Source organism: Peromyscus maniculatus, chromosome 21 (genome assembly GCF_049852395.1).
Source record: "Peromyscus maniculatus bairdii isolate BWxNUB_F1_BW_parent chromosome 21, HU_Pman_BW_mat_3.1, whole genome shotgun sequence".
Taxonomy (NCBI): Eukaryota; Metazoa; Chordata; class Mammalia; order Rodentia; family Cricetidae; genus Peromyscus; species Peromyscus maniculatus.
In genome coordinates, this window is record NC_134872.1 from 38,952,188 (window position 1) to 38,978,507 (window position 26,320).

The window sequence follows — 26,320 nt, forward strand, 5'->3', positions numbered from 1 at the left end:
CCAATTCTGAGGTACACGATGCCTCTAAGGGTGCTAGGCATGCACATGTGGTGCATATGTGCAAATCACTCATATGTGTAAAATAAAATTTTAAAAATCTAAAAACCTCTAAGTTCACAGTGAGGCCTAGGGAGATGGTTCCATGTAGGTCTATACTTCCAGAGCTCCTATAGCCAGATGGAAGACAGAGACGAGACTCTCGAGAAGCTCATGGGTGAGCTGGCCTAGGGGCAGTGGTGAACAACAGGCTGAAAGGCAGGGACTGCCACCTAAGGTTGCCCTGTGACATGCACCTGGACACTGTGACTTGTGTGCACCAACCTAACACCCCCCCCACACACACACACAGATATGTTTGTTAAGCACACAGTAGCTGTATGAGACAATGCCATGAACCATCACAGAAATGAGCAAAATCAGCCATAAGCAATCTAGGAGCCTGCCCAGCATCACGTGGCAGAAAGGGCAGGATTGGGCTGCAGGGCCCTGGTTTAATGTAACCAAGAATGCTCAAGGACCTGGGACACAATATGGGGAACACACATCTCTCTGGACTTAAAGACTGACTGATCGAATAAGGGCACATGTGCTAGACCAAGGCCAGCAGATGGAGGGAAAAAAAAAAAACGGTTTCTTGTTGTCTGGGTTTAATAAATGCAGACGCTCTGGGGATGGACACTCAGGCAGCTCTCATGGGCAGAACTTTGATTTTCTAACTTGTGCTTTATCACACTGCAATTATGTTGCCCCCGTTACCCCCACAGTCATATTCTGGACTGAGGAGGAGAGAAGGCAGCTTGTAACGTCTTTGACACATTGACTCAAATTTGAAACATTGATCAAATGCCAGAAAGAACGGTAGTGCTCCGGAGACGGGGGCGGGGCAGCCTGTCTCCCGAGGTGGAGAAATTGCACTGACCACTTGGTGGCACTAGATGACCGAAGATAGAAGATCAGAGTTTGCGTCTCCTCCCCCTCCCCCCAGAGCTAGCTAGAAGCAGAGTGGGCACGTGGGTACCTTGTAAGACTGTGCACCATTGTGGGGGTGCGGGAGGGGCGGTCCTCCTGGGGCGTGAGAGCCCCAGGAGAACTCTAATGCCCACCCCCCACCTCCTGGTGTTCAGAAACAAACCTGGGAGTGTGCCACCCAGCCACAAACAGGAGCGTGGCCAGAGGGCCAGGCTCCGGGGAAATGCTCCTTCTTGTAGGAACCCAGGGAAAGTGGGGACAGGAGGACCCTTGATATCTGCCTATGACCCGCACCTGGTGGGGACGTGATTGACATTCGTTAATAAGGGAGGGACGATGGTGGTGGGCTGCTGGCGGAAAGATAGCTTGGCCGCTAAGATTGCAGACTACTAACGCAGAGCGTCTGAGTTGCTCTCGGCAGGTGGCTTGCACCTGCCTAACTCCAGCTCCGAGATTCAACCCCTCTGGCCTCTATGGGAACCTACTACCTGGACTTACCGAGACCCTTCCTTTAGACTCTGTGAGAATCTGCCACCAGCCTCTGCAGCAACTTCTACAAGGCCATAGGCAGTCCAGGTCCTGTGCTGGGGTGTCTTGGTGCTGGCTTCATGGGTGACAGCCCCCTCTGGATCCCCTTGCCTACAGAATGGTCTGCTCTCTTCATCTGCTCCCAGTACGCTTGAGCTACACAGCCTGGGTCCTCCCAATTCTGTAGGAGCTCATGTTGATCTAGAGGAGCAGTTCTCAACCTGTGGGTCCCAACCCCTTGGGAGGGTCACCTATCAGACATCCTGCATTTCAGCTATTTATGTTACGATTCATAGCAGTAGCAAAATTTACAGTTATGAAATAACAACAAAAATAGCTTCATGGCTGGGGGCAGGGGGTTCACGACACCATGAGGAGCTGTATTAAAGGGTCACAGCATTAGGGAGGTTGGGAACCACAGCCCTAGGGGCACACTGAGCTTGAGCTGCCCCTGATGTGTGAAGGGGCCCCTACTTTCTGGGTATCTCTATCGACGCTGCAATTAAGCGCTGGATCCTGGGCGATCAGTGTCAACATTACAGCAACCTTCACCTGATGCTGTTAACATGCGGACGGTCCATTTCCTCAGTGCAAAACTGTGGGCGTTCCTAAGTCTTCATTCTCTGTACATTTTGCTAGCGGAGTTTCTTCTGTGAAGAACTGTCCTGTGTCAGGGGCTGGAGAGACGGGCTCAGCAGTTGAGTACTTGCTAACTCCTGCAGAGGATCCGGGTTTAGTGCCCAGCGCTCACACGGTGGCTCACAACCATCTGTAACATCAGTTCCGGGAGATCCAATGTCCTTTTCTGACCTCCTCATGCACCAGGAGTTCATGTGTTGTGCATATGTGTAGGCAAACCCTTATATACGTGTAAATTAAATAAATTTGAAATAAAAAATAGCTTTCCTTTGTCAACTTCATGATAGCCTAAAACACAATCTATTCAGGAAAAAAAAAAAACAGAATGATGCTTGTTGCTCCACTTCCAGAATAGTACCTGATACCTTCACACCTTCTAATAGCAACCAAAATATTAGGTATTCCTCCCCCCCCCCCCCCCCGACTAAAGGATCATTGTGAACACAGTTGGTTTTTAAAAAATATTTATTTATTTTATTTTATTCAGACAGAATTTCATGTAACCCAGACTGGCCTCAAATTCCTTATGTAACCAAGGGCAGTCCTGAACTTTTGACGTTCCCTCCATCTTCAGAATGCTGGGATTATAGGTGTGTGCCGCCGCACCCATTTTTATGTGGTCCTGCAGATTGGACCCAGGGCCTTGCGCATGCTAGGCAAGCACTCTACGGACTGAACCGCGTATCAACTCCAAACGCACTGGTTTTGAATATATTTGGTGAGCTTTGACCCACAGCAGTCTTTCTTCATTGTCTCATGCTGAGCTATCAAGGGTCACTTCCGATTAGCTCCCCGGCCTTTTGGTCACGAGCCCAGCCATCTCGGAGAGGCCCCTTGCTTTCCTGGGCAGTGAGTGATTCCAGGCTAATGCCGGATATTTCCTGGCTTGGATCGTTTTCACAAACCACGTTTCCTTCCTTTTAATGTGAAGTTGTCTCGGAGATCACAGTGTGGTCGTGATTCAGTGGCCATGATTGCTAGTTGGCCATTGCCTCTCGTAGACCTCTCGTGGGTTGAAGTAGGAAATGGCTTTATTTTTAAGAGAATCCTGAGCAGTTCACTCACTGACACTTCCAATTCCAAGAAAGATGAAGTTTTTTACTTTTTTTCGTCGTATTCTATTTCCTGTTAGACTGAAAACCTTGGACTTTTAACAAAATTACTGTTTTCCTTCTACAGCGGAGTAACTTCTCTTTCCCCTTTCCCACAAGGATCCTCCTGCCTCTGCCTCCCCAGTGCTGGGATTACAAGCATGAGCCCTCATGTCTGCAAGAAAATTAGGCTTCTTTTTTTGTTTTTGTTTTCCTAGTCTTAGAGACTTCCCTTTTTGATTGATTTTTGTCCAGTTGTGTAACACATTAAATAGTTCCAAAGACAAAATTGAAAACGTTGTTACCTTTGACCCTGTTTCCCCGTCTAGTTCTGTCCTTCCCACTTAAAGAAACCACTCTCATGTATCTTCCAGGTACCATTTCTTTTTTATTTTACAAGTTATTAGCAGGCATGTGCACATGCTCACCGCATATTTACATATATACGCACCCTCCACTTAACACAGCTGGGCCACACTATCCCGTGTGTTCTGTTTCCACTCAGTGTCCTCTGGTACGCCCACGCCAGTTCAGAGTCCTCCTCCCCTCGGTCACCGGCCCAGCCCTCCATCACACACACCAGTAGCTCCTCTGATTTGAAACCTGCTGAAGGACATACATAATACTGCAATCATGAATGACCATGTGCCTGTGGCCTCTGGTGGGTTTTCCTCTTCCTGCTGCCTTTACTCCTAGTTACATCTGGCTAGTTACATCTGGCTAGTTACATCTGGACTGGAGGTATTTGGCCAGTAGTTGTGGTTTCTAGGGGGTGGCCCCAGGCTGTTGACTGTAGGGAGTAAATCTAGGTGTGTGTATGTATGGCTTTAGCATTGAGAGTTGCTGTTAGTGTGTGCTCTCTGGGCTGAGTCCTTCTGAGGGCCTGTGAAGATACACCGTCTGGGCACTCTGGATTTCCACTTGCAAGCTTGCTCTTGCCGCCTAGAAAGGAAACACCTTTGAGCTGGGGTGCTCAATAGAGCGCTCACTAGTAACACAGCTGGATAGGCAGTGGGACGGGCCACACCTCAGAGTCCCCTGTGCCCCATAGACGACAGGATGCCCAAGGAGAACAGGGTGGGGCTGCTGTGCACAAGATGTCCCATGCATGCCGAGGCGGCTTTCCTTCCTTAACCAGTGGCCTCAGTCATCTCCTTCCACCTATTATTTAGGAGGCTAGGGAAGTCTGACAGCTAATTCCCACATCCTCTGAGAGCATTTTATGAGTGCCCTGTGATTTCAGTTCCAAATCTGGGTCCTTGGGCTTGGAGCCAGGCTGCCATGCTTCGGGTCACAAGCACAGTGGTAGGGTACGCAAACCATGCCAGATCATCAGACAGGGGCCATAGATGTGTGATCTGGACCATCTTGGGGAGATGCTGTTGTGCCAGCAGCCTCCAGCTTATGGTGGGGCTACACATGAGCTTAGCCCACAGTCCGTAACCTCACCCTCCCAGGACATCTGAGACAGATTCCCACAGGACCCAGCCAGCACCAGCCTTCCCTCTCTAAGGCTTGCTGTCTTGGACCTCACACCTCATCAAACTTTGTTTTTTTCCACTAATCCAAAAAAAAAAAATCTCCTACAACCTTCAAATATCTTCTGTAGAGTGTTCTCATTAGTATTTGACAGGGACAGAGACAAATAGCTGCTAACTACGCGTGACGGAGGGCTTATGGGACATGCCACTCACGCGCCCCCTTTCTCCCTCTAAGTCCCTAGGATCAGGGACAGGTGGAGGTGGGCAAAAGCTCACAGTGACTCTTTTGATCCTAGGGAGTCCAGGGGCACTCTGGGCAACCGCGCCCTTTCACACGACAGTATTTTCTTTCCTGAATCGGGGCAGGACCCTGCTCGGCCCGTGCGGGTGTTTTCCCAAGAAAATGTGTGTGACCGGATCAAGGCCTTGCAGGTAAGTGTTGGCTGGGCACTGTCGCTTGGGTGTCTGTCCAGGGTTAATTAACCCAGAAGTCCCTAAAAGATTTCAGCTTAGCAGTTTGATACAATCGAAGGTAGAGTCACAGGGTCTTCACAGTTCTCCTCCGGCAGGCAAGTCACATGCGGATGCACTGTTGGTGAGTGCCTGATTCACAAGGACATCAGCGAGGGAACTGGGGACAGGCAATTATTCAGGCCGGTGCTCTGCGTCATGCAATGGTGCTGACGTTATTTCCCGAATGAATGAATCAGAGCAGGAAGACTTGTTGCTGGGTGTTATTGATGAAAATGCTAAGAATGACTGCTGTTCCTTCAACCTAGTTAAAGATACAATGTAATGTGAAGCTGGGGCCGCCGCCTCCAGGAGGCATTCCTACCAAGAGGGCAGAGGAAACTGGTATGAGCTCTGAGGATGACGGACTGCCCCGGAGCCCCCCAGAGATGTCCCTGCTGCATGATGTGGGTCCAAGCCCAGCTATAAAGGCAAGTGCAATATGTGCGCCCCTAAATGTTTCTATCCCACCTGTCACTAAGCGTTGCTAAAATTCTGGAGGCCCCTCATGTCTCCCCACCAGATCTCTGTGAATGAGGGAGACTGCGCACTATCATGTCGTGTGGTTGTGTGGTCACTCAGATGCCATCTGCTCTGTGCCTTGTCTTGTCTGAGCAGATGCCCAGATCCAGAATGCCACTGAAAAGGGAACTAGCTACCTCTGCCTCTCCCTGCTGTCACGACATTGGCCAGAGGACACAGTGAACAACAGTAAACACTTAATAGCATTCAGCTCTGTGTCCCATTCACAACGAAAGAAACCTGTTGGTTTGGGCAAGTCACATGGGACCCTCTGGGAAACAAGGCAGCCCATGAAAATTTGACCAGCAGGGTCTGGCTGTAGTCACTGGAGAAGTGATCCTCAATACTGCCCTCCCCATAGACTCCATCTCATGAATAAACACCCCAGCACGCTCATGATGCCATTTTGGTTTGTGGTAAGAACATTAGCATCCATGTAATGTATTCATATATAAATGATAAAACAGATGGCCATTTCCCCCATACTAACAAGCATTATTCCTGAGGGCAGACAGAATTGAAATGATCCAAATTATATTGACCTATGAAAAACAAAGAACAGAGTTTGTGTTTGAGAGCTGTACAGCACTCCTGCCTTGGGCATACTTGGATCACATCACCCCTGGCCTGGCCAGGGCATTGCTTACAATGAAACTGTAGAGTTACCACTTCTGGATTGCTTGGAGTTGTATTCAGTAACCTCTCAACTTTGGACATATATTTTCTCTCCCCTGCATGCGCACACTAGCTGGTTGGGTTTTTTTGTTTTGTTTTGTCTTTTTGTTGTTGTTGTTGTTGTTGTTGTTGTTTTGTAGTTGTGAGCTCCCAGAATATTACTAATGAAAAGTCAAGACTGGGATGTGGCTGATTTTTAACCAGCTCTAGGGTTGGGAACTCCCATGAAGTTGCCCAGAGAATTACTCCCAGAATTTGGCTTCAGGGTAAGCATATCCCTGCTCACAGTAAGAGCTGGGTCTAGGGGCAATAGGCTACCCATACCTGCTCTCCAACTTCAGGAAGGGCTAGACGATGAGAAGGTTGTCTGTCCAGTCGCCTTACTCTGTGGAGTTAAAACTGCACCTGTTAGTGCCTTAAAACACCCCCAAGTACATTTCCATTATCCCTCTTCCAGATTAGATATGGTTGTGTGTGCCAGGCTCTGTGGTGAGGAGATTCCTGTTGGGAGCAAGCTGCTGCTGACCCATCTTTGACTTCCTGTACCCCTTGAGCGTCTGACTTTCACAGCAGCTGCTTTTGTCTGCAATTGGCTGGATCAGGCCAGAGGAGCAGCTTCATTCATTGAAGATGGAACTCAGCTCCAAACCCGATGGCCACTGCAGTGCACAGATTTTAATTAGCCAAATGGGGGTCGCTTGTGCTGGGCAAGCACTTACCTAATCTTTTATTCCTCTGATTATTACTTTATATTTTAAAATGAATTCTGAGGGGTTTTACCAGTTATTCGATAGTATATCCAGTCTACTATCATCATAGGAAACCAAAATTTGGGAATGGTGGCATGCAGCTTTAATCCCAGCACCCAAGAGACAGAAGCAGACAGATCTATGTAAATTCAAGGCCATCCCGGTCTATATATTGAGTTCCAGGACAGCCAGGGCTGCATCGAGAGACCTTATCTCAACAACCAAACAGAAAATATAAGCATAGCACTAATATTTAGTCCAGTGCTCCAATAGAAAGGTGCAGGTTTTTGTTTTGTTTTGTTTTGTTTGTTTGTTTGTTTTGTTTATCTGTGTTTGCTTGCTTGTTTAAAGGTGGCAGGAGTGTTCTCAAGTCCAGCACATCCCAGATTCTCTGTGTCTTGCTCCTCATCAGGGCTGCGTGTGCTGTAACGTCCATGCTTTGCCCTGAAACACACCTTTGTACTCCCAGAGGGGATGGCTGTATTGAGTGGGACAGGGCTTGCTGTATTGAGTGGGGCGGGGCTCGCTGTATTGAGTGGGGCGGGGGCGGGGCTTGCTGTATTCAGTGGGGCGGGGCTTGCTGTATTCAGTGGGGCGGGGCTTGCTGTATTCAGTGGGGCGGGACCTGTTGATTCAGTAGGGCGGGGCTTGCTGTATTCAGTGGAGTGGGACATACTGATTCAGTAGCGCAGGGCACGATGTTTCAATGGGCGGGTGTCTTAGGGTGTTTCTCTTTCTCCACATGGCTGCCAGAAGCCCCTTCCCCCATGGCAACGCACTTGCTGTTGCTGACTGTCAGTCCCTCCCCACTGAGGTGTAAACTAGTAACACATCTGTAGCTCACCATATGGTAGCTGGAAGCCCGGCTCCTGGGAGGCCCTAGAGACCCTTTAGAATGAACAAAGGAAGCACCAGGAGAAGGGCTGGCTGGGCAGGGGCCTCAGCCCTTTCCTGTGAGATCCCACTGCGGGGCCACAGTCCCGGCTGGATGAAATCAGCAGGTCCCTCCACCCCTGGAGACTCTGGGCTACTCTGTTTTGTTGGTGAAAGTAGCGTGGAAACTCTTCCTGTTAAAGAACCCTGTTCCCATGGCCTTAGGATTGGCCCCCACCCTTTGAACTCCCATCCGTTTGCTCTAAAGGAGTATTCTAAAACATTCTCTGTCAAGAGCCAATTGGAAATATTCTCTCCCAGGTACAGAAGTGCACTAAAGAGGGGTTGGTAGGACAGCAGTCTCCGCCCTTTGTCCCTAAATTAATGCTTGGTGTGTTTGTTCCTTGTACTGTGAAGATCTTGGTGTCCTCATCGCGGCCACAGTCTCCTGACCACACGAGTGATGCCGCCGTCTCCTCCCGGACCTTGGATGGCAGCCTGGCACCTGTGGCTGACTTCAGCCACCCTCCAGAAATCTCCTCCTGCCTGGATAACTCTGCAGCTAAACACAAGCTCCTGGTTAAGCCCCGCAACCAGAGATCAAGTAAAATGAGGCGCCTGTCTTCGGTAATTGGCCTTCCTCCTCTGTGTAGGGGTGGGGTGGGGGGGCATGACAGCCCCACCCACTGCCTGGCCGCACAGCCATCTGAGCACCTCCATGGTGGATAAAACCACACTGTAGACGCTAGTCTTGCTCATCTTTTGCACCTTGAATCGGGCATCTCTCTCTTGCATAAACAGCCTCCCCAGGCCTTAGCACTTGCATGCATTTGTTCATGCTACAAAGACCAAGAATCCACTGTGTCATGCGCCAAGCCTGACACTCCATTCCTTCACTCCTCTTATCCTGACAGGGATTAGATGCCTCCGCTCTAGAGGGCAGGGGGCAGGGCAGGCATGGCCAAGGAGAGTCACCTCTCACACTGAGAAGGACTTATAGAGTAACGTCTCCCCTGCCCTTTCCCTCAAGACACGGTTGCGGTTGCGGGTGTTGAAGGTTTCACGACAAGCTAGATGCATCAGCTGGAGAAAGCAGCAGGGCCCACCTGGGTGTGTCGGGGACTTCCTGAAGGGAGTGACTTTTTTGTTTGGCCTGTGGGAGGTGCTTTGTAAACACAGGCTGACAGGGTTGACTTTTTGGGAATCAGTACCAGAGGCACCTGGATCCATTCATTGTGTCCAATGAGTGTATAGAGCCACATGCTCTGGGACCTTGAGGAACTCCAGGAACCCAGGCATGCCTGAACTCATGTAGAATGGCCCTAAGTAGCAACCCTTCTTGCTGCCCCCCTCACCCCCCCCCCACTTTGCTGACACTCTCTTTAGTTTTGAACTTGCCAAATACCATTTTGTAAAATAACTACGACAAAAATATGATGTCAGTCAGCCTGGGGAAACATGGAAACCCGGTTGGTCCTTAATTTAAACTCCATATTTCTTTTCCCCTGTCCTGCTTGGTAGAGAGCAGGCATGAGACTCAAGTTCTCAGAGTATCTACACTTTCCTACTGGTCCCCACTGCCCCTTCCTTCACTCCAGGAGCTGTGTCTGCCCATCAGTATCCACAGCCACTTGGCTCTGGGTCCTAAAGCTCCTCTTCTCACAGAGGCCTTCTGCCTGCCCCAGATCAGGCTTTCAGGTGCTCCCTTACTCCAGAGGTGGAAGGGGCCACACACTGCCCCATGAGCTGCCGATCGGCCGCAGGACACTTCTATAGAGACCTCATGATTCTTTAGGCTCCGCTCCACAGTGCAGCCTACTTTCCCCTCATCTGATCCCCCATAGCACGTGGGACTGCGTTCTCTATCTCACCCAAGCCCCAACACACAGGCATCCCCGGAGCTTCCACAGCAACCCCTTCTGATCCGTGCTGCTCTCCTCGCTAGGGTATTCACCGCTGTGTCACCAGGGCCTAAATTCTCCACTCCATGGCATTAAGGCTCTGTGTCTTTTTTTTTTTTTTAAATGCCAAATGCCGTTTATTGAAGGAGGGAAGAGGTCTTAAATACAGGCTTACAGCACAATGGGAGAACCCTGGAGGGCAGAAGTTCGCTACTGATGTTTTACAATCTTGCATCTAAGCTGTTAACGCCCATTATGCAGGATACACGGACAAGGAACTTTCCTTAAGCATTCAGGAGGGTGGAACCAAGGAGGGAATTAGCATAGGGAGGATATCAAGGTCAAGGTCAGCAAGCAAGGCAACAGTTACCCAAAACAGGGGCCAGGACCCTACAGGTCCCCTTTTTACTAAAAAATGAGCTTCTGACTTAGGTTGTATGGGAGCGTCAGCAGGTCACCTTACCCTTCATGGAGACACCTGCCCAGGCCACACAGGTGCTCTGTCTTAGGTTGTTGAGCACACCCCAGGCATTACCTGTCTCTGAATACTCATTACCATACAGGCTCAATCGTGTGTGAGCTGCAGAATTAACTGCTGCCAAAGATCTCAAAGTGGTGCTGGGCTTGTAATCTGTGTGTTCGACACAGAAAAGACCAACAGAGGTCCTATCCTACCCATAGCCAGTAGGCTAAAGGCAACTGAGCCATTCCCTTCCTTAACGAAGGGCTCTGAGTCTTTTATAAGCTCTAGAGCAAAAGAGGGGGGCTAGATAGATGGCTCAGTAGCTGTCATGCAAGTGTAAGGACCAGAGTTCGGATCCCCAGAACCCAAGCAACTGTTGTGTGTACATGGCAGTCCCCAGAGCCAGCTGGCATATGAAACTAACCATATCAGTGAGCTCTGGGTTTGATTGAGAGACCATGCCTCAATAAATGAGGTAGAAGATGGGTTGAGGATGATTCCAGACATCACGTACATAGGCACCTATATACATATGCATCTATATAACATACCCACATATGTACAGACATACATATACACACACGGACACCCTACACACATGTAAAATACACACAAAAATGCAAAAAGACAAAACAAGGAAAAAAGAATAAATAGTGTTGTTATTAAATGAAAAAAAAAAACCCTCTATTTTGCACAGTGAAACCTTGGCTATCGAGGCTGATATTTATTTCAAAGCTGAAACATGTTTGACTGGGCCACTCAGCCCCCACCTCAGGAGAAGTTGGAAGGGATAGCTGCCAGTTATTACCTCAGTGTTTTGTCCCGCCACCCATGCTAACAGAACCGTGCTTTCGGTGTAACTCTACTTGTAGTTGGAGCAGAATGCCTGTAAAGGTTTACACCTTACACCACTCGGTCCTCAGGCCCAGCCAGACAGTGCCGGGGAGAGGGAATGTTGTCAACTCCATTTTAATAGGAGCGCTGAGACTGGATGACTAGTTCTGGTCTGGTGGCTGGAAGAGCCGCCAAATGCATGACCCAGAGCTCAGACAGAGACCCTGCTGCCCGTGGTTTGGAGGGTCCTCTGCCCAGGGACTGCTGCACACTGCACCGTGGAACTTGCCTCCTGGCGTGATGACACTGGTGTACCGCTAGCCTCAACCGACTCTTCGTCTTGGTACAGGCTGAGCATTTCTGTTTCCTCAGGATGCTTCCAGAGTCCCACCACTGTGAAGCCCCAAAGGAGGAAATGCCCAGGAGGTGGCCTAGATGGAGTAGGCACAGTGCACCCTGGCAGTGATGGGGAGACTGAGTTCCTCCCTAATGCAACTGCTAGCCAGAGGTCCTAGGCTATGCGGGAGCTGCTTTTCCACTCAGCATCCAATTCCCTCCTCTGGACGGTACACCCCATGACAGCCTTCTTCCTGCTGTGTGCCTCCCCCCACCCCACCCCCCACCCCCCACCCCCCCCACCCCCCCCACCCCCCCACCCCCCCCCACACCATAGTCACCTCCATAGCTGCCGGTAGCTCAGCTGGAAGGTGCTCTAGCCAGACTGGATCCCCAGCTGTCTGCTGAATTGGCCTGGGTTCTGTGATGGATGGTTTCCAATCATGACCCATGTCCTCCTGAGCCCTCCATATCAATAATTTCCGATAGTGGCAAAAGACCAGTGACATGACCAAGTCAAGAACCTGCAGCTTTTGGCCAGACTGCTTGTGTAAATTTCTTCCTTCAACTTCTTTTGAAATCCAAAAGAAGAGAATTGTGCGTTTTGGCAGAAATGAGCTTAGGTATGGTCACAGACATCCCAGACTTCTTGTGATCTTTAGCAAGCAGATGCCAGCTGGGAATGTTAAAAATAGCAGTTGGGGATGTAGCTTGGGGTTAGAGCACTTGCCTCACTCCACAAGGCCCTGGATTTGATCCCCAGCATCACAAAGATAAAAATACAGTATCATCAACAAGAACCAACGCCTTCGTACCCAAGGTCACATTTCCTACCTTAGAAGACAAGACAGAGCACTGTTTAATGCAACGACCTGAATGATTCCCAAGGTTTGATGTCCTGAACATTTTGCAGTAATCAACCCTTAACCTTTGAATCATGTTCACATACTGCTTTTGCATGACCTGTGTCTGCCTCGATTTTCATTTTCTTCCTGAGAGGAGGAATTAAGTGTGTGACAGCCAAGAGGAAGCCAGGCCAGCATCTAAATTCCAGAGGCCTTTCCAAAGAAAAAATGCCACAAGGCAGTGTGGATTCTGGGTGCATTAGAGAGCCAGGAAAGGAAGCATCATTAGCTCAGGCAGGTTATCTGCAGGAAGTAAAGACTGAGGGAGTCTGGCTGGTAGAATGTTCTGGAGGTTCAGAGCAGGAGGCAGCATCTGGCACAGTGGAAGGGTCCTGGCTTGGTATGAATGTAAAACCACAGAATGTGAGACTGAAATCTTTGGCTTTTATCCTGCGGTTTACCATTCACTGTGTTTGATGTGATACAAATATAACTTTTGAAGAAAACTATCTGATTTTTTTTTCAATGAGGGCACAACCCTGGAGAGCAATGCTGTGTGACGACTTGGTATCGCAGCCCAGGACCAGAGAGAGAGACTACCTGTTGACCTGGGATTCCTATTAACAGTTAGTTAGTTCAGTCTTGACCAAAGTTGCCATGCCTTTGGTCTCCAGGCTCTCCAAGGGAAAAAACAATGGCAGTCCACTCCTCACTCACATAAGTCTAGAGTGAAACAGAATTAGCAAAGAACACAAAGCAGGACAGATCGTCGCTCTATCTTGGTCCTTAGTCCCTCTGTTCGGCTCTAGGCAGGCAGGCACCCGTTTGTTTTGTGGCTTAGACCACTCACTGTATAGATCTAGCTGGTCTAGAACTCAGTATATAGACCAGGCTAGCTGACCTCAAACTCATAGAGACCTGCCTGTCTCTGCCTCCCGAGTGCTGTGATTAAAGGTGTGTGATAATATATCTGGCTGCATGAGTTGCCTTGAATCTGCTGAGTTTGTGAACCAAGGTTCCATGTGAACTCCTAAGGCAGCTGAAGAGATCTGTTTGTGGACATCTACTCCAGCATCAGCCTTTGAGAGCCACGGTGTTTCCTAAACCACATTTAGTCCTAGAGGAAGCAGGGACAGGCTCTAGTATTTGCTGCAGTGTGGATGTCTCTCACCTCTGTTCTCTCCTAGAGGGCACAGTCTGAATCCCTGAGTGATCTGTCATGGACCCTGGAGGAGGAAGAATATGAAGGGAAACGATTACTCCGGGTCAATACAGAAGACCACCCCAGTGCTGGGCAGCGGGATTTGATGCTGGGCAGAAGGCCTGAGTTTGGACCCTTGCTGCTCCCTGGAGGAGGGGCCTGCGCCAGGCGGGCTCGCCTACAGCACAGCATGGCAGTCAGTGCCAGCATGGAGGAGGGCGGTTCTCCCGGAGATGAACCCTCAAGCCGCCGGGCTACGCCAGAGGCCACGGAGCCCATGGCAGTCTCAGTTCCATGCCCAGAAACCCCATCTCTGCCAGTAGGTTCTCCGTACCATATTCCCCACGGCGAAAGCCGGAAGGAAGAGCCGTCCTCTGGAGGCCTGAGTCCTCTAGTCGAGAACGTATCTGAGGAGATGGTTTGTGGTTCTGGAGATGCGGAAACTCCACCGTCTGATGTCCCTGAGGGAGGCATGGTGCCTTCCGAGGAGGACTCTACAGCACCTCCTGAGGGAGACCCAGCATTTCCCAAAGGGGACACAGCACTTCCTGAAGGGGAGACTCATCCTTCCAAAGAGGATGTAACACCTCCTGAGGGAGACACAACACTCCCCAAGGGGGTCATGGCACCTCCTGAGAGAGACATGTCGCCTTGCAAGGGTGATATAGCACCTCCAGGTAGAGACATGTCACCTTCCATGGGAGATGTGGCACCTCCTGAGAGAGACCTGTCACCTCCAGAGGGAGACATGTCACCTTCCAAGGGGGATGTGATACCTCCCAAGAGGATCGTGGCACCTCCAGACACAGACATGTCACCTTCCAAGGGGGATGTGACACCTCCCAAGAGGATCGTGGCACCTCCAGACACAGACATGTCACCTTCCAAGGGGGATGTGACACCTCCCAAGAGGATCGTGGCACCTCCAGACACAGACATGTCACCTTCCAAGGGGGATGTGACACCTCCCAAGAGGATCGTGGCACCTCCAGACACAGACATGTCACCTTCCAAGGGGGATGTGACACCTCCCAAGAGGATCGTGGCACCTCCAGACACAGACATGTCACCTTCCAAGGGAGATGTGGCACCTCCCAAGAGGATCATGGCACTTCCAGAGAGAGACACATCACCTTCCAAGGGAGATGTGGCACCTCCCAAGAGGATCATGGTACTTCCAGAGGGAGACATGTCACCTTCCAAGGGAGATGTGGCACCTCCCAAGAGGATCATGTCACCTCCAGAGGGAGACATGTCACCTTCCAAGGGAGACGTGGCACTTCCCAAGAGGATCATGGCACCTTCAGACACAGACATGTCACCTTCCAATGGAGACATGGCACCCCCCAAAGAGATCATGGAACCTCCCAATAGGGACACAATACTTCCAAAGGGAGAGTCACCAACTCCTGAGACTGTCGCTGACACCAACTTGGAGATACCCTCAGATACAGAGGGACAGGACCAAAGTGTCCAGAAGGAGGAGGAGCTGACCCTGGTGGTACCCAGGCCTGAGGGAGCAGGGACGGAGCCCTCCACAGCCCCTTCCCCGAGCCCACCGGTACCCAAGAGCTGCCTGAAGCACAAGGCGTTGGCCTCCGGTGGGTCCCCCGCAGAGTCGCCTCTGAAAGACCCCAGCCCTGGAGTCCAGGACAGAGCAGTTGTGCCCCCGGCCCGCCCCAGGCCTGCACAGGCTGCGACATCAGGGGGTCCAGAGAAGGCAGCCGTGGGGAAGAAGAGCGAGCGGAGTACTGAGCCACAGCGCAGCGTTAAGAGGTTCTCCGTGACCTCAAGCAGAGCGCGTGCCCGGGCCAGCAGCTCTCGCCTTCCGGAACATTCCGGCCATGCGCCTGCAGGGGGCCGTGCACCATTACTACGGAGTGGCCTTGCCTGGAGGAGTGAGGCAGCTCTTGATGACCTGCAGGTGCTGCCAGAGCCCCAGGACAGAAAGACTACGGGTGGTGACCCTCAAGTCTCAGGGGATATGGGGGCCGGCCAGGCAGGACCAAGCAGGAGCCTCCAGGATGCTGATCCTTGTGTAAAGGAGCCAGCCCCTGGAGAGGACCAGAACCCCTTCCCAGTCAAGCTACGGTCCACCTCGCTCTCACTCAAGTACAGAGACGGCTCTGCCCAGGAGGCGAAAGCCATCAAGAGGTACAGCGCCGAAGTCAGGTTGGAGAGAGGAGGTCTGACTCTGCTCCCCAAGGATGAACAGAGCCATGCCGGGGCTGCCCCTGCACTGCGAAGTTCCAGGTCCCCCAATGGGCAAGGGAAAGGGAAGTCCAGGTCTCCTGAGCAGCCCAGTACCAAGCCACCCCTGCCCAGGAAGCCTCTCCTGCCGAGCCTCACCCTGCCGTACCCACCTGCAGGCCTGGATGCCAGCCCTGGGGAATCTGAGAGACTCATACCGGTCATCCTGCCTCCCGAGCCCAGGAAGGAGAAGTCGCCCCACCAGGGAGCTGGTAAGAGCCTTCCAGGGTCGTTGTTGGGAATAGATGGGTCCGAGGGAAAACATTGTTTGCAGGGAATGTGTTGCTGGGACGCTCATGAAACCGGTACAGATAGGCGCGGACCTTAGTACAAAGACAAATGGAAGAAAAATCAAATTTTCTTAGATCCGCTGATGTGTTTGAGAGGAAGCCGAGGCTGTCACTCATGCCTACACAGACCTGGGGTTCAATCACCAGCACCACAGTAGCGGGGCTAGTGTGATGGCTCAGTGATTCATGGTTCTGACATCCTCTTCTGACTTCTGCAGGCACATGGACTCGCACATGACATGCTACAAACACCATACACACAAATAAAAATAAACAATTTAAAGGAATTGGGACTAAAATGAAGATAGGCAGTCCAATACCAGAATGTTGTGTGATGGAGAAAAATCATATATATAGACATAGTAAGAAAATCTAAAAACTGATTTTGCAGAATACTCCCAGGCTCTAAATGGGTGATGCAAATGCTTCTCCTACATTGGGTCTCAGCAAGCCGACAATGTGGGTGCTAATTTTGATGCAGGTTTTCCCTGGGTCTGATCTCCTTCTGGCTTGTAAGAGTTCTTCTGATCTTATCCCCTAAGGAAAAGCTTCTTCCCCTACCCTAATCGGGCCTCTGCAGCTCGCCTCACGTGGAAATCATGCTGTGCATGATTGGAGTCATAAGAATGTCAGCTGTTGCTTCCTGTCCCCTAAGGGAGATGATGTTAGGTTTGGAACACTCTTCTTTAAAGGAAATGGTCTTTAAGATGAACAGAGACAAAATAAATGATTTGGATCCCTCTTTGATTTATTTATGATGCTCCAGATCAAAAGAAATCTGTTGGAAGTGAGTGTCTGCAACCCAATTATAGAAGCCACTCATTGCAGATTTACGATATTAATGGAAAATAAAACTATACAACTAGTGAGTCCTGTGTGTGTGTGTGTGTGTGTGTGTGTGTGTGTGTGTGTGTCCCCATACACACTTATGCATTTAACAGAGAGACTGGGAAACTTAGCAACAGTTTTTCCGCCGCAAAGTTTATTTTAAAATGTTCCCTCTATTTTTAAGAAGCTCCTGTAAGTCCGGGAGTCCGTTTAAGTACCGTACTGTGGGACAGAGAGGAAGCCGAGCTTGGTGCCTCTCTTGAGAAATCCAGAACCCTGAAAAAGCAGATGCAGACACAGGAAAAAATGCTCTCAAGGAAACATCATCAACACAGGCTCAAAGATAAACTGGTGTTTTCTGTGTCCACGTAAGAAGTTAGTAAAGCATTAGGTAAATAAGTCACTTTGAGTTCCTAGGGGATGCTGGACGATCCCAGCACCTTGGAGGGAGGGTAGCTTTCTTGGTCCCTGAGCCTATTGGCTCAGTCATGAATTTGTGATGATTTCCTTGCCACTGTGTCAAGGGAGAGTTTGAGGGGAGGGTCAAGTCCTAGGTGATGATCCGCTCTGCACGTTTTCGGTGTGTCATTGAGGCAGCTGTAGAGCGATTCAGAAAGCTGTTTTAATGGCAAGGAGAATTGCTTCGTAGGTGAAAGTTTGATATCATCACCATCTGCTTCCATGGTCCGGGACTGGAAATGTCTCTCAAGGGCCTAGTGAATGAGTAGAACTCAGGGTCACAGCTAGAGCTGAAAGGGGAGAAGCTTTGGGTTGGAGGGGCAATGTTTGGCCCCTTAATTACGTTTGGCCTCTTTGACCCTATAAAATGTCCAGGACAGGCAGAGGCAGGAGGATTATGAGTCGGAAACCAGGTTGACCTAAGTAATGAGATCCAGTCTCCTAAATAAATAAAGAAATGTGCCTGGGATGGTGTGCAGTGAACCTTGTATTTTGTGCGTTGCTCTGACTTACATAGAAGGTGAAACTGTCTTCATTTTGTGAGGACCTTGCTTCAGTAATACAGTTAGCTTGCTCGTCTCTGTACATTGACATTTTCCAGCCCATAGAAATAGCCACTGGTTCCCAAAGTGAATGCATTTGGGTTCTTTTACTCAGCACGGGGAATGGTTTGTGTTTTCCTAAGAATAGAAAAGAATAGGAATTAGCCACAGTCTGTTAGGAACCCATCGGCCCAGAGGGTGTGAGATGTGAGAGACAGGGGTCATGACTAGCACGCTGCCTGGTCCCGTCTCCTCAACCCCACCTGGGGGTCTGCAGGGTGCCTCAGACAGACCAGAGCAGAATCTCAGGTCTGTGTGGTTGAGGCTCACCTGTGAAACTGTCCCCACACTGTCCCCACACTCCGCAGCTCTGTCCGTGGCTTCGTTCATTAGTTTGACTTCTACACTCATCCTCACTGTTCCAAAACTATAGCAGCTGGAGGCAATTTCACCCACATAAAACATATAGATAATGAAAGATTTAAATGGCCATGTTCATCTGTTTCCTACAGATAATTAAGTCTTGCTATCGACTCCCTGGTGCTGGCAGGGACTTTGCCCCGAGTTCACAGATAGGCTGCCATGCCTCCACCCCCCTCCCAGGGGTGTGCCATAAAGTGAGTGTTGAATGTCCCAGGTGGGTACACAGTTCTAAGCTGCCCCCATATCTCCGGCTGCTCTGTCCCCAGCACAGATGTTGGCCCTGCCCTTCCACACCCTGTGTTCCCTTTGAAGGGAGGAGTAAACTTTTCAGCCGTGGCATGAGGGCAAGAGGCACAGGAATGACTGTAATGAGTCCAGGAGCTCTGTCTGCCAAAGGACTAGACATCAGGAGGCTATGATGAAGTAGTTACACAAGCGCAGTTGTGTGCGTGTGTGTGTGTGTGTGTGTGTGTGTGTGTGTGTGTGTGTGTGTGTGTGCACGCACGTGTGCATGCTCCTCAACTCAGAGCAGGCCTCTTTATAGACCTGAGCCACAATTGGCTGATCCGCCATGAGGGGAAAATGGCCTAGGGTTAGCCAGCTTGTTCATTTTCCAAGACACCATCCTTTGTCCCGTTACACCAATCCATCTCGGAGTCTAAATTACAGGTCAGGAACACAGCTTTCCACACATTTGGTAGGAATTGTTTGTAAAAGGTGGCAGTGTCTTGTTTTGAAAAATTCTAGAACACAGAAAAAGCTTGCTGTGAGCCTGATATATTGGCACATGCTTGTAATTCTAGCTACTGAGAGGCAGGGGCATGCCAGTGGCAAGATGGAGGCCAGCCACTACAGTCTAGCAATACCCTGCCTCAAAGGAATGTTTTTAAGGGGGTAGAGAGATTTATATCTCGTGCTTTAATTTGCTTTTTATTGTTCTGATAAAACACCATGACCAAAAGCAACTTGTAGAGGAAAGGATTTATTGAGCTTACACATCCTGATCACAGTTCATCACTAAAGGAAGTCAAGGCAGGAACTCAGGAAGGGCAGGAACTGGGAGGTAGGACCGGAAGCAGAGGCTGTGGTGCCCAGGTCGCAAGACCCCCAAGCAAGACCACCACAGAGCTGATATCCAATGCAAGCACACAGAGCATTTTTAGTAACAAAACAAGTCCGGGGCTTGGTCCACGAGTCCAACATCTGACACAGCGGGTGGAGGAGAACCACCCCGAGCACTCACTTTAAGGGGTTTATATAGGAAAGGTTTACATGCAGCTTGGGATTGGATGAGGGGGCTAGGGGTGAGGTAGTTCGTTGAAGTTACTGGCTGAACTATAAGCATGAGGTTACTGATGGCTAACAGGATTCAGGGTATCTACAGAGACATAAATTTTTTACTCCCCATGTCCTGCTGTTCTGAATCCAGGATATACACATTCAGATTTATTATTCCAGTCCTATTTTCCCATAAGTTCAATTTCTGGTCGGTCGAGTCCATTACTCCCCATATCCTGTTTTACCAAGCCCAGGATATATAGATTTATTGTTTCAGCCTTATCTTCCCATGAGTTCAACTTTTGGTCAGTTCTAAAACTGCTGGTCAGCAAATACCTTTAGAGGAGGCAGGAGTGGGGGTGAGGGGCGTCTCTCGAGATGGCTACTGATTTTTCCCTTTCAAGGCCATGGAGAAAAGCTGCTTACTGGCCTGCTTCCAGACTTGTGTTCAGCTACCTTTCTTACACCTCCTAGGACCACCTGCCCAGGGGTGGTACTGCCCGCAGTGAGCTGGATCCTCCTGTATCAATCAAGGACATGCCCCCACAGACATGCCTACAGGCCAATCTGATGGAGGCTTTTTCCCAATTGAGGTTCCCCCTTCCCAGATGACCCTAGTGTCTGCCAAGCTGACAAAAAAAAAATTAATTAATTAATTAAAAATAAAAACAAAAACAAAACAGGACCACTTCGCATGCCCAAAGGCCTGGAGTCAATCTCCTGGGTCTAGTTTGATTCTTTTGGAAGAATGCCTAACACATATCTTGAATTTTTTTTTTTTTTAGGAAAGTCATCTCTGCTCACACTTAGGTTCTTTTTTTAGCCTTAGCCTTCCCTCCTCAGCCCTTTCCTGAGAGTGTTATTAGCCCTCTGACCTGTTTCCTGGCCTTCCTGTGTTCCTCCGTGTCTGTGACTCTCTCAGAAATGGGGGCGTTTCACTATGGAGGAAAAGTTCAGATAGAGACTCCCCAGTCTCCTTACCTTTGAAAGCCTCCTAGCACAGTGACCCCTCCCACATGCTCCTTAGACAATGAAATCGGGAAGAAGACAGATCGGATCTTACCAGAGGTGGCTGGAGAGCCTATCACGCAGGAGCAGGACAAGCGAATTCTTTAGCGTATGAACCCTTGTCTGCATCCTATCCCTGACAATTTTAAGAATCTAAGCATATGTTAAAGCTCAGAACTTAACAGCAAAAAGGGAGAATTTTACTGTATGTAAAGTTTAAAATAACTTTTAAATATACAAGACACAAAGAAAGCCTCCTCCCTACCCTTCTCTGAATGTCGTCTAATCCCACCCTACACAAAGAGCCACCACAAAGAGACGCGTGCCTGTTCCTTCCCACACACACCTCAGTTGTGGCTCTAACATACCAGGATAGGCACATGAATGATTTTTTTCCCCCATGCTATTCCTATTGGCTTGCCCTTTGATATTTGAAGTCCACAATAAAGGGACATGTGTCATGACCAGCTTGAGTGACTTGACCCCATCGTTGGAAGTACTGTCTTCTGTGAGTGCCGCCCGATGAAGGGCATTGTGCTGGTTTGGAATCTTTTTCCCTCTTGGTCACCGTCCTGGTCACCTTGACATAAGCTAGAGTCGTTTTAGAAGAGGGAACCTCAGTTGAGAAAATGCCCCCACCAGATTGGCCTGTGGGCAAGTCTGGTGAATTTCCTTCACTGATGATTGATGTGGGAGGGCTCAACTCATTGTTGGTGGTGCCACCTCTGGGCTGGTGGTCCTGGGTGATATAAGCAAGCAGGGTGAGTAGCCATGGGGAGCAAGCCAGTCAGCAGCACCCCTCCATGGCCTCTGCATTAATTCCTGCCTCCTGCCTTGAGTTCTTTCCCTGACTTCCTTTGATGATGGAAGACTGTGATGTAGAAATGTAAGCTGAAATAAACCCTTTCCTCCCCAAGTTGCTTTTGGTCATAGTGTTTTATGCCAGCAACAGAAACTCTAACTACGACAGTCACTGTACTGTGGCTACCGGCCAGTTTCACTTCTGAATCACACTGTGGCTCTCCAGGACAGATTCCCCAGAGTGGACTCCTGTCCGCTGTTCACTAGGTGACTCTAGATTGTCCTCCATGAAGATTGCACTGGACTTCAGCGCAGTGGAGACGGTTCCCCACACCTACCACCTCCCGGGTTGTAGGTGAGGTTGGTTAATCTGTGCCCCACCCCTACCTGGCCTGAAGGAAGAAAAATACCGGTCATGTTGTGCAGCCTGGTCAGTGAGTTTCAACCATCCCCACGGGAAGTGCTGCTGCTTTCCCTCATCCCCACAGCAATACGCGTTTTCCCAGCCCTGGGAACTGAACCCAGAGCTTAGCAAATACTACGCAGGTACTCTCTCACTACACTCTAGACCCCAGCACAGAACGCCCCCATCATCAACCTGACTTCCTTCCAGTTCTCATCCCACATCTAACCATGGAGTGTCCCTCTTTACAAATCCTCCATGCCTTCCCAACACATGTGGAGTAGAGCTGTAATTCCTGGGTCAGGCACTTGAGGCTTTTTAGATTAGGGCCAGAGACGACAATCCTGCATTCTAAATCATTTGCCTCCCCTCGGGTCCCAGGCTCTCACAGTCTTATACACTTCTGCTGTGTGAGGCACACACAGTACCCTGACCTGAGCAACATGGATTTGGAGGGTTTGCTCTCCGGAGTCAGTTGAGTTTCCCAGAGTGTATTTTCTTCTTGTGTAAATGAGGTTGTTGCTAATGTGGGTTTTGGGAACACAGGACAGCAAAGGCATTTTACCTGTGACATGTGACATCATTTCCCAGTACAGAGCTATTTTCCCAAGGAAGTGCCACTTTGCTTGTCTCAGAGACATAGAACACATCATGGTGAGGATTCTTCATCCTTGCTCAGACGGAGGCGCCAGTCCACAGATGGAGGCATCAGACAGAGCCGAGCAGTTCAGGACCCACTTACCGACCTACCCTGAGAAGTGGGGATTGTGGGACCTTCTATGACAAGCACAGCCACAGCTCTGTGATCCCCCAGTGCAGAGACTGGGACAGGAGTGGACACCTCCCATACTCTTGAGTCTCCGAGGAGATACCACGAAACTTCATGGGAAGCTGGGCATGTGTTTCCCTGTAGTTGGGCACCTGGGAGGATTGGTGGCCAATTCCAGCTGCTCATAGACGTTTGACAGATAGGGCTTCCCTGTGAGCTTGCTGTGTCCTCAAAGCCCTCTTGGATGAGCTACCAAGAGGACAAAAGAGCTCTGGGGAGCAGCTGAAACCGAAGAGGCCTAAAAGTTGGTAGGAATTTTCCAGAGTCCTTTCTGGACATCTGTCAAGCATAGGACAAGCCCAGTATGATAGCAGGCATCAGTCAACAAAGAACTCTCTTATTCTCCCGCTCCTTCTGGACCTGCAGCTGTTGAGAAAGGAACCTGTCCCCAGCTCAGACACCTGGCCTTCAGGGAACAGGAAACTCAACTTGACTCAGTTCAGGGACTGCGTTCTGGTTTCACCCTAGGGCAGTTTTGTCTTCCTGTGCGTGTTTGGCCATCTTTAGAGATGGATTTGATTGTCAAGAGTCAAAAAGTGGGTGGCGTGAGGGGAGGAAAATGGTGAGCATTCTTCAGTGCACAGCTCCCCCATGGCGGAAAATTACCAGCTTCAAAGACAGTACAAAGCCCAGGTGGAGTAACTCTTAGTCACTCAGAGTGAAAGTTCAATGGGGAGGAAGTGGGTGTGTTAGAAATGTATGGGACCATCTCCCCGAATATGGGGTGCGTGTGTCTCTCTAAGTGAAGATCAGAAGTCAGAATGGCTGTGTTCACGTCTCAGCTTTGTAACACAGTGGCCATAGCTATTAGGGGTCTCTGGAGGAATAAAGGGTTTGCGAAGTTGGTTTACACAATACCTTCAGAACACTAGCAGCAGCACACTTGGAAGGCCAAACCCTTGAGGCTAGGTGCATCAACAGTTGGCTAGTCCAGCAGTGGCTGCCTCACACCAGAGAGGCCATGAACCCGCAGTTGGTTTGTCTACCAGGCCGAGTGTCTCAGTGGCACCCCTCTGAAGGCCCGGAAGGTTCCTAGAAAGCCACTTGTCCTCAGTCCATGTTGGAAGCCCAGAAGAAAGGACTGGTTTCTGAAACCAGTGAGTAAGTGGAGTAATGCTCCTCCTTCTTCTGTGTCCTTTTTATCTGGGCCGCTAGCAGAAGGTGCTACCCACATTTGGGGTGGGTCTTCCCACACCCTTTAAGGCAAGTAAGACAGTCCCACACAGACTTGCCCACATCAGGCCAACCTGATGTAGACAATTCCCCCACTGAGGCACACACCTCAGATGATTGTCATGACCTGTTGACATTTCACACCAACCATCCTGGGAAAGTGATCCTGGGAAGGTCACTTGACTCCATGAACCTCAGGGTCGTGGCGGTCCTTTGGAGCCCTCTCCCCGCTAGCCTTTGGATCTTGGATGTCCCTCAAAGGTCCCTGTGTTGTCATGTGTTGAAGACTTGGTCCCAGCTAGTAAGCCTTTTGGGAGGCGGAGGAACCTTTGGCAGGCAGGCCTAGAGGAAGGAGATTAGGTCATCGGTGGTGAAACTTTGAAGTGACTATTCAGACCACGGTCCCTTCCTGTCCCTGTTTTGCTTCCTGGTTCCCATGAGGTGAACAGGCCTCCTCCTCTACCACAAGCTTCTACCATCATGGCTTTTGTTTGCCACCACAAGCCAAAAAAGCAGCAAGGTCAAGTGGACTGAACCCCTGACAGTGTGAAGCCAGACTAAATACGTCCTCGGTTTAAGTTGGTTCTGTCAGGTGCTCTGCTGTCGAGACAGAAGGCTCACAGCGCTGCTCTGGAAAGCAAAGACGAGTGGAACTCAGTTCTGACCATCTCTTTGGTGGGGAGACCTTACCCACCTGTTCGTGCTTGGTGAGGGAGGGCCCAGTGTGTAATAGAAGGGAGATCTTCACTCTGCAGAGAAGGGCCATCCCTGCGAGTGACTACTTACGCCTTCATGACTACTGGAGGTAGTTCTCATGGAGTTCCAGCTGTTCTTAGATAGTCTCAGGACGGACGGGGCAGGGAATCTCTTGGAAGGCATGTGTGCGTCTTTCCAGTTGTATGAAGAAAGTGTCATACAATACAATGGTTTTCTTCTCACTATTCTGCCGCAGCTCAAAATTATTTTCAAGAAATTGTCCCCACATCCTGTGTGCTTGCAAGGTCCCAGTTCCATCCGAGGTAGGTGACAGAGACCTGCAGGCTCTGGCCTGAGAGCTGGGCTTGGGTCATCGCTTTTGGCCGAGAGACTAATTTTAATTGCACAGTTGGTGGCAGTTGAGAAAAACCAAGTTCTTTGGGGCTGGCACCCTCACTAACAACTCACCTCGGCTCCCCAGGGGCTCCACTGTGAGGTGTAGCTGTTGGGCTGGGCCAGTCTGGGCTGTCTGCTCACCTTGCCTGGCCAAGCATTGAGCAGCTAGCTCTGCTTGGATGAGGAAAAGAACCTGACAGATGATCTCTGCCTTCGGGTGTCCCCAGTAAATGTACCTGCACATGGATGGCCAGACTCCTGGCCTCACTCCACATATCTTACTCAGATGTGAATCACGTGGTATTTTGTGAACACCTTCTCAACACAGTTTTTCCTCTGGGCAGGAGAGCTTTGAAACACCACAAACTAGAACAAATAAACCAGAAACTAGGCCCTTGGTTGTGAGAATGGGAATTCCTTCTGTGTACTGCAGCTTGACCGTGTGCCCTGTGCGGATGAGGGAGTGTGAAGTTCCTTTAAAGGCAGACTGTGACACAAAGGCAGAGAATTAGCTGGATCCCCACCAGTTCTCCCCATCCTGGAAGGGGACCATTTAGAGGGACATTTTAGAAATCATTACATTTTAGTTATTTAATATGTGTGCATATATGAACAGCCAGTGTGTATGGGTAGAGGTCAGAGGACAACTTTTGGGATATGGTTCTTTCTTTCCAGCATCTAGGTCCTGGTAGGTGGAGGTGGGGGAGTCAAGTCAGGTCTTTGGGATTGGCAGTAAGAACCATCTTACTAGCCTGACAGGCTGGTTTTTTTTTTTTCTTCCCATCTTGTGGGTTTGAAAAATGAGAGAGAAGCTGTGTAGGTCAGGCAAAGGTGAGTTTCTGGGTTGTGGTTGGAAATTAAAACCACAAGAAGCCTGGGGCTGAGGAAGCAGAGGTAAGCAAGGAGCTCCTGCCTGGGCCTCCTGACCCGAGAGGAAGTCACAGGGTAAGGACAGTGTGGTCCTTGTGGCCTTGCCTTTGGCTGGAAAAGAGATTTCAGACATGGTAGGCATCCTCCTGAGAGGTAGGGAGTGGGATGAGGGACAGCCATCAAAAGGCAAATTGAGCCAGGTCCCAGGGTGCCTTGGAGGCTGAGGGGGTAAAGAGAATGGGAAGGAGATGCCAGCGAGGGAGGGGACTTCCTTCAATGTCCCTTGATGTCCCTCCTCGTGGCATTGTGAAAATAGCTCTGAGGCGAAGGCCTGACCTGTCTCTCTGTGTGGGCAGGAAGCTAGACTCCTCTTCCTGGCCAGTGTCTAGCACCTAGTGAGTCCTGCTGATCTTATGGTTGCCTTTTCTAGTTTGTATTTACTTTTGTGTGTTTATGT

At 50.0% G+C, this 26,320-nt stretch overlaps 1 protein-coding gene across 5 annotated transcripts in view; it reads left to right on the top strand.

The window, feature by feature from the left end:
* Nucleotides 1-26,320, top strand: part of Cracdl (CRACD like) — a 121,531-nt gene that overhangs the window by 85,332 nt on the left and 9,879 nt on the right. For all 5 annotated transcript variants that reach the window (XM_076557468.1, XM_076557469.1, XM_076557467.1 and 2 more), the window contains 4 exons: nt 5,005-5,140; nt 5,488-5,649; nt 8,455-8,664; nt 13,604-16,079. In XM_076557468.1, coding sequence (XP_076413583.1) covers nt 5,005-5,140; nt 5,488-5,649; nt 8,455-8,664; nt 13,604-16,079 — 2,984 coding nt within the window. The remainder of the gene's footprint in view (nt 1-5,004; nt 5,141-5,487; nt 5,650-8,454; nt 8,665-13,603; nt 16,080-26,320) is intronic.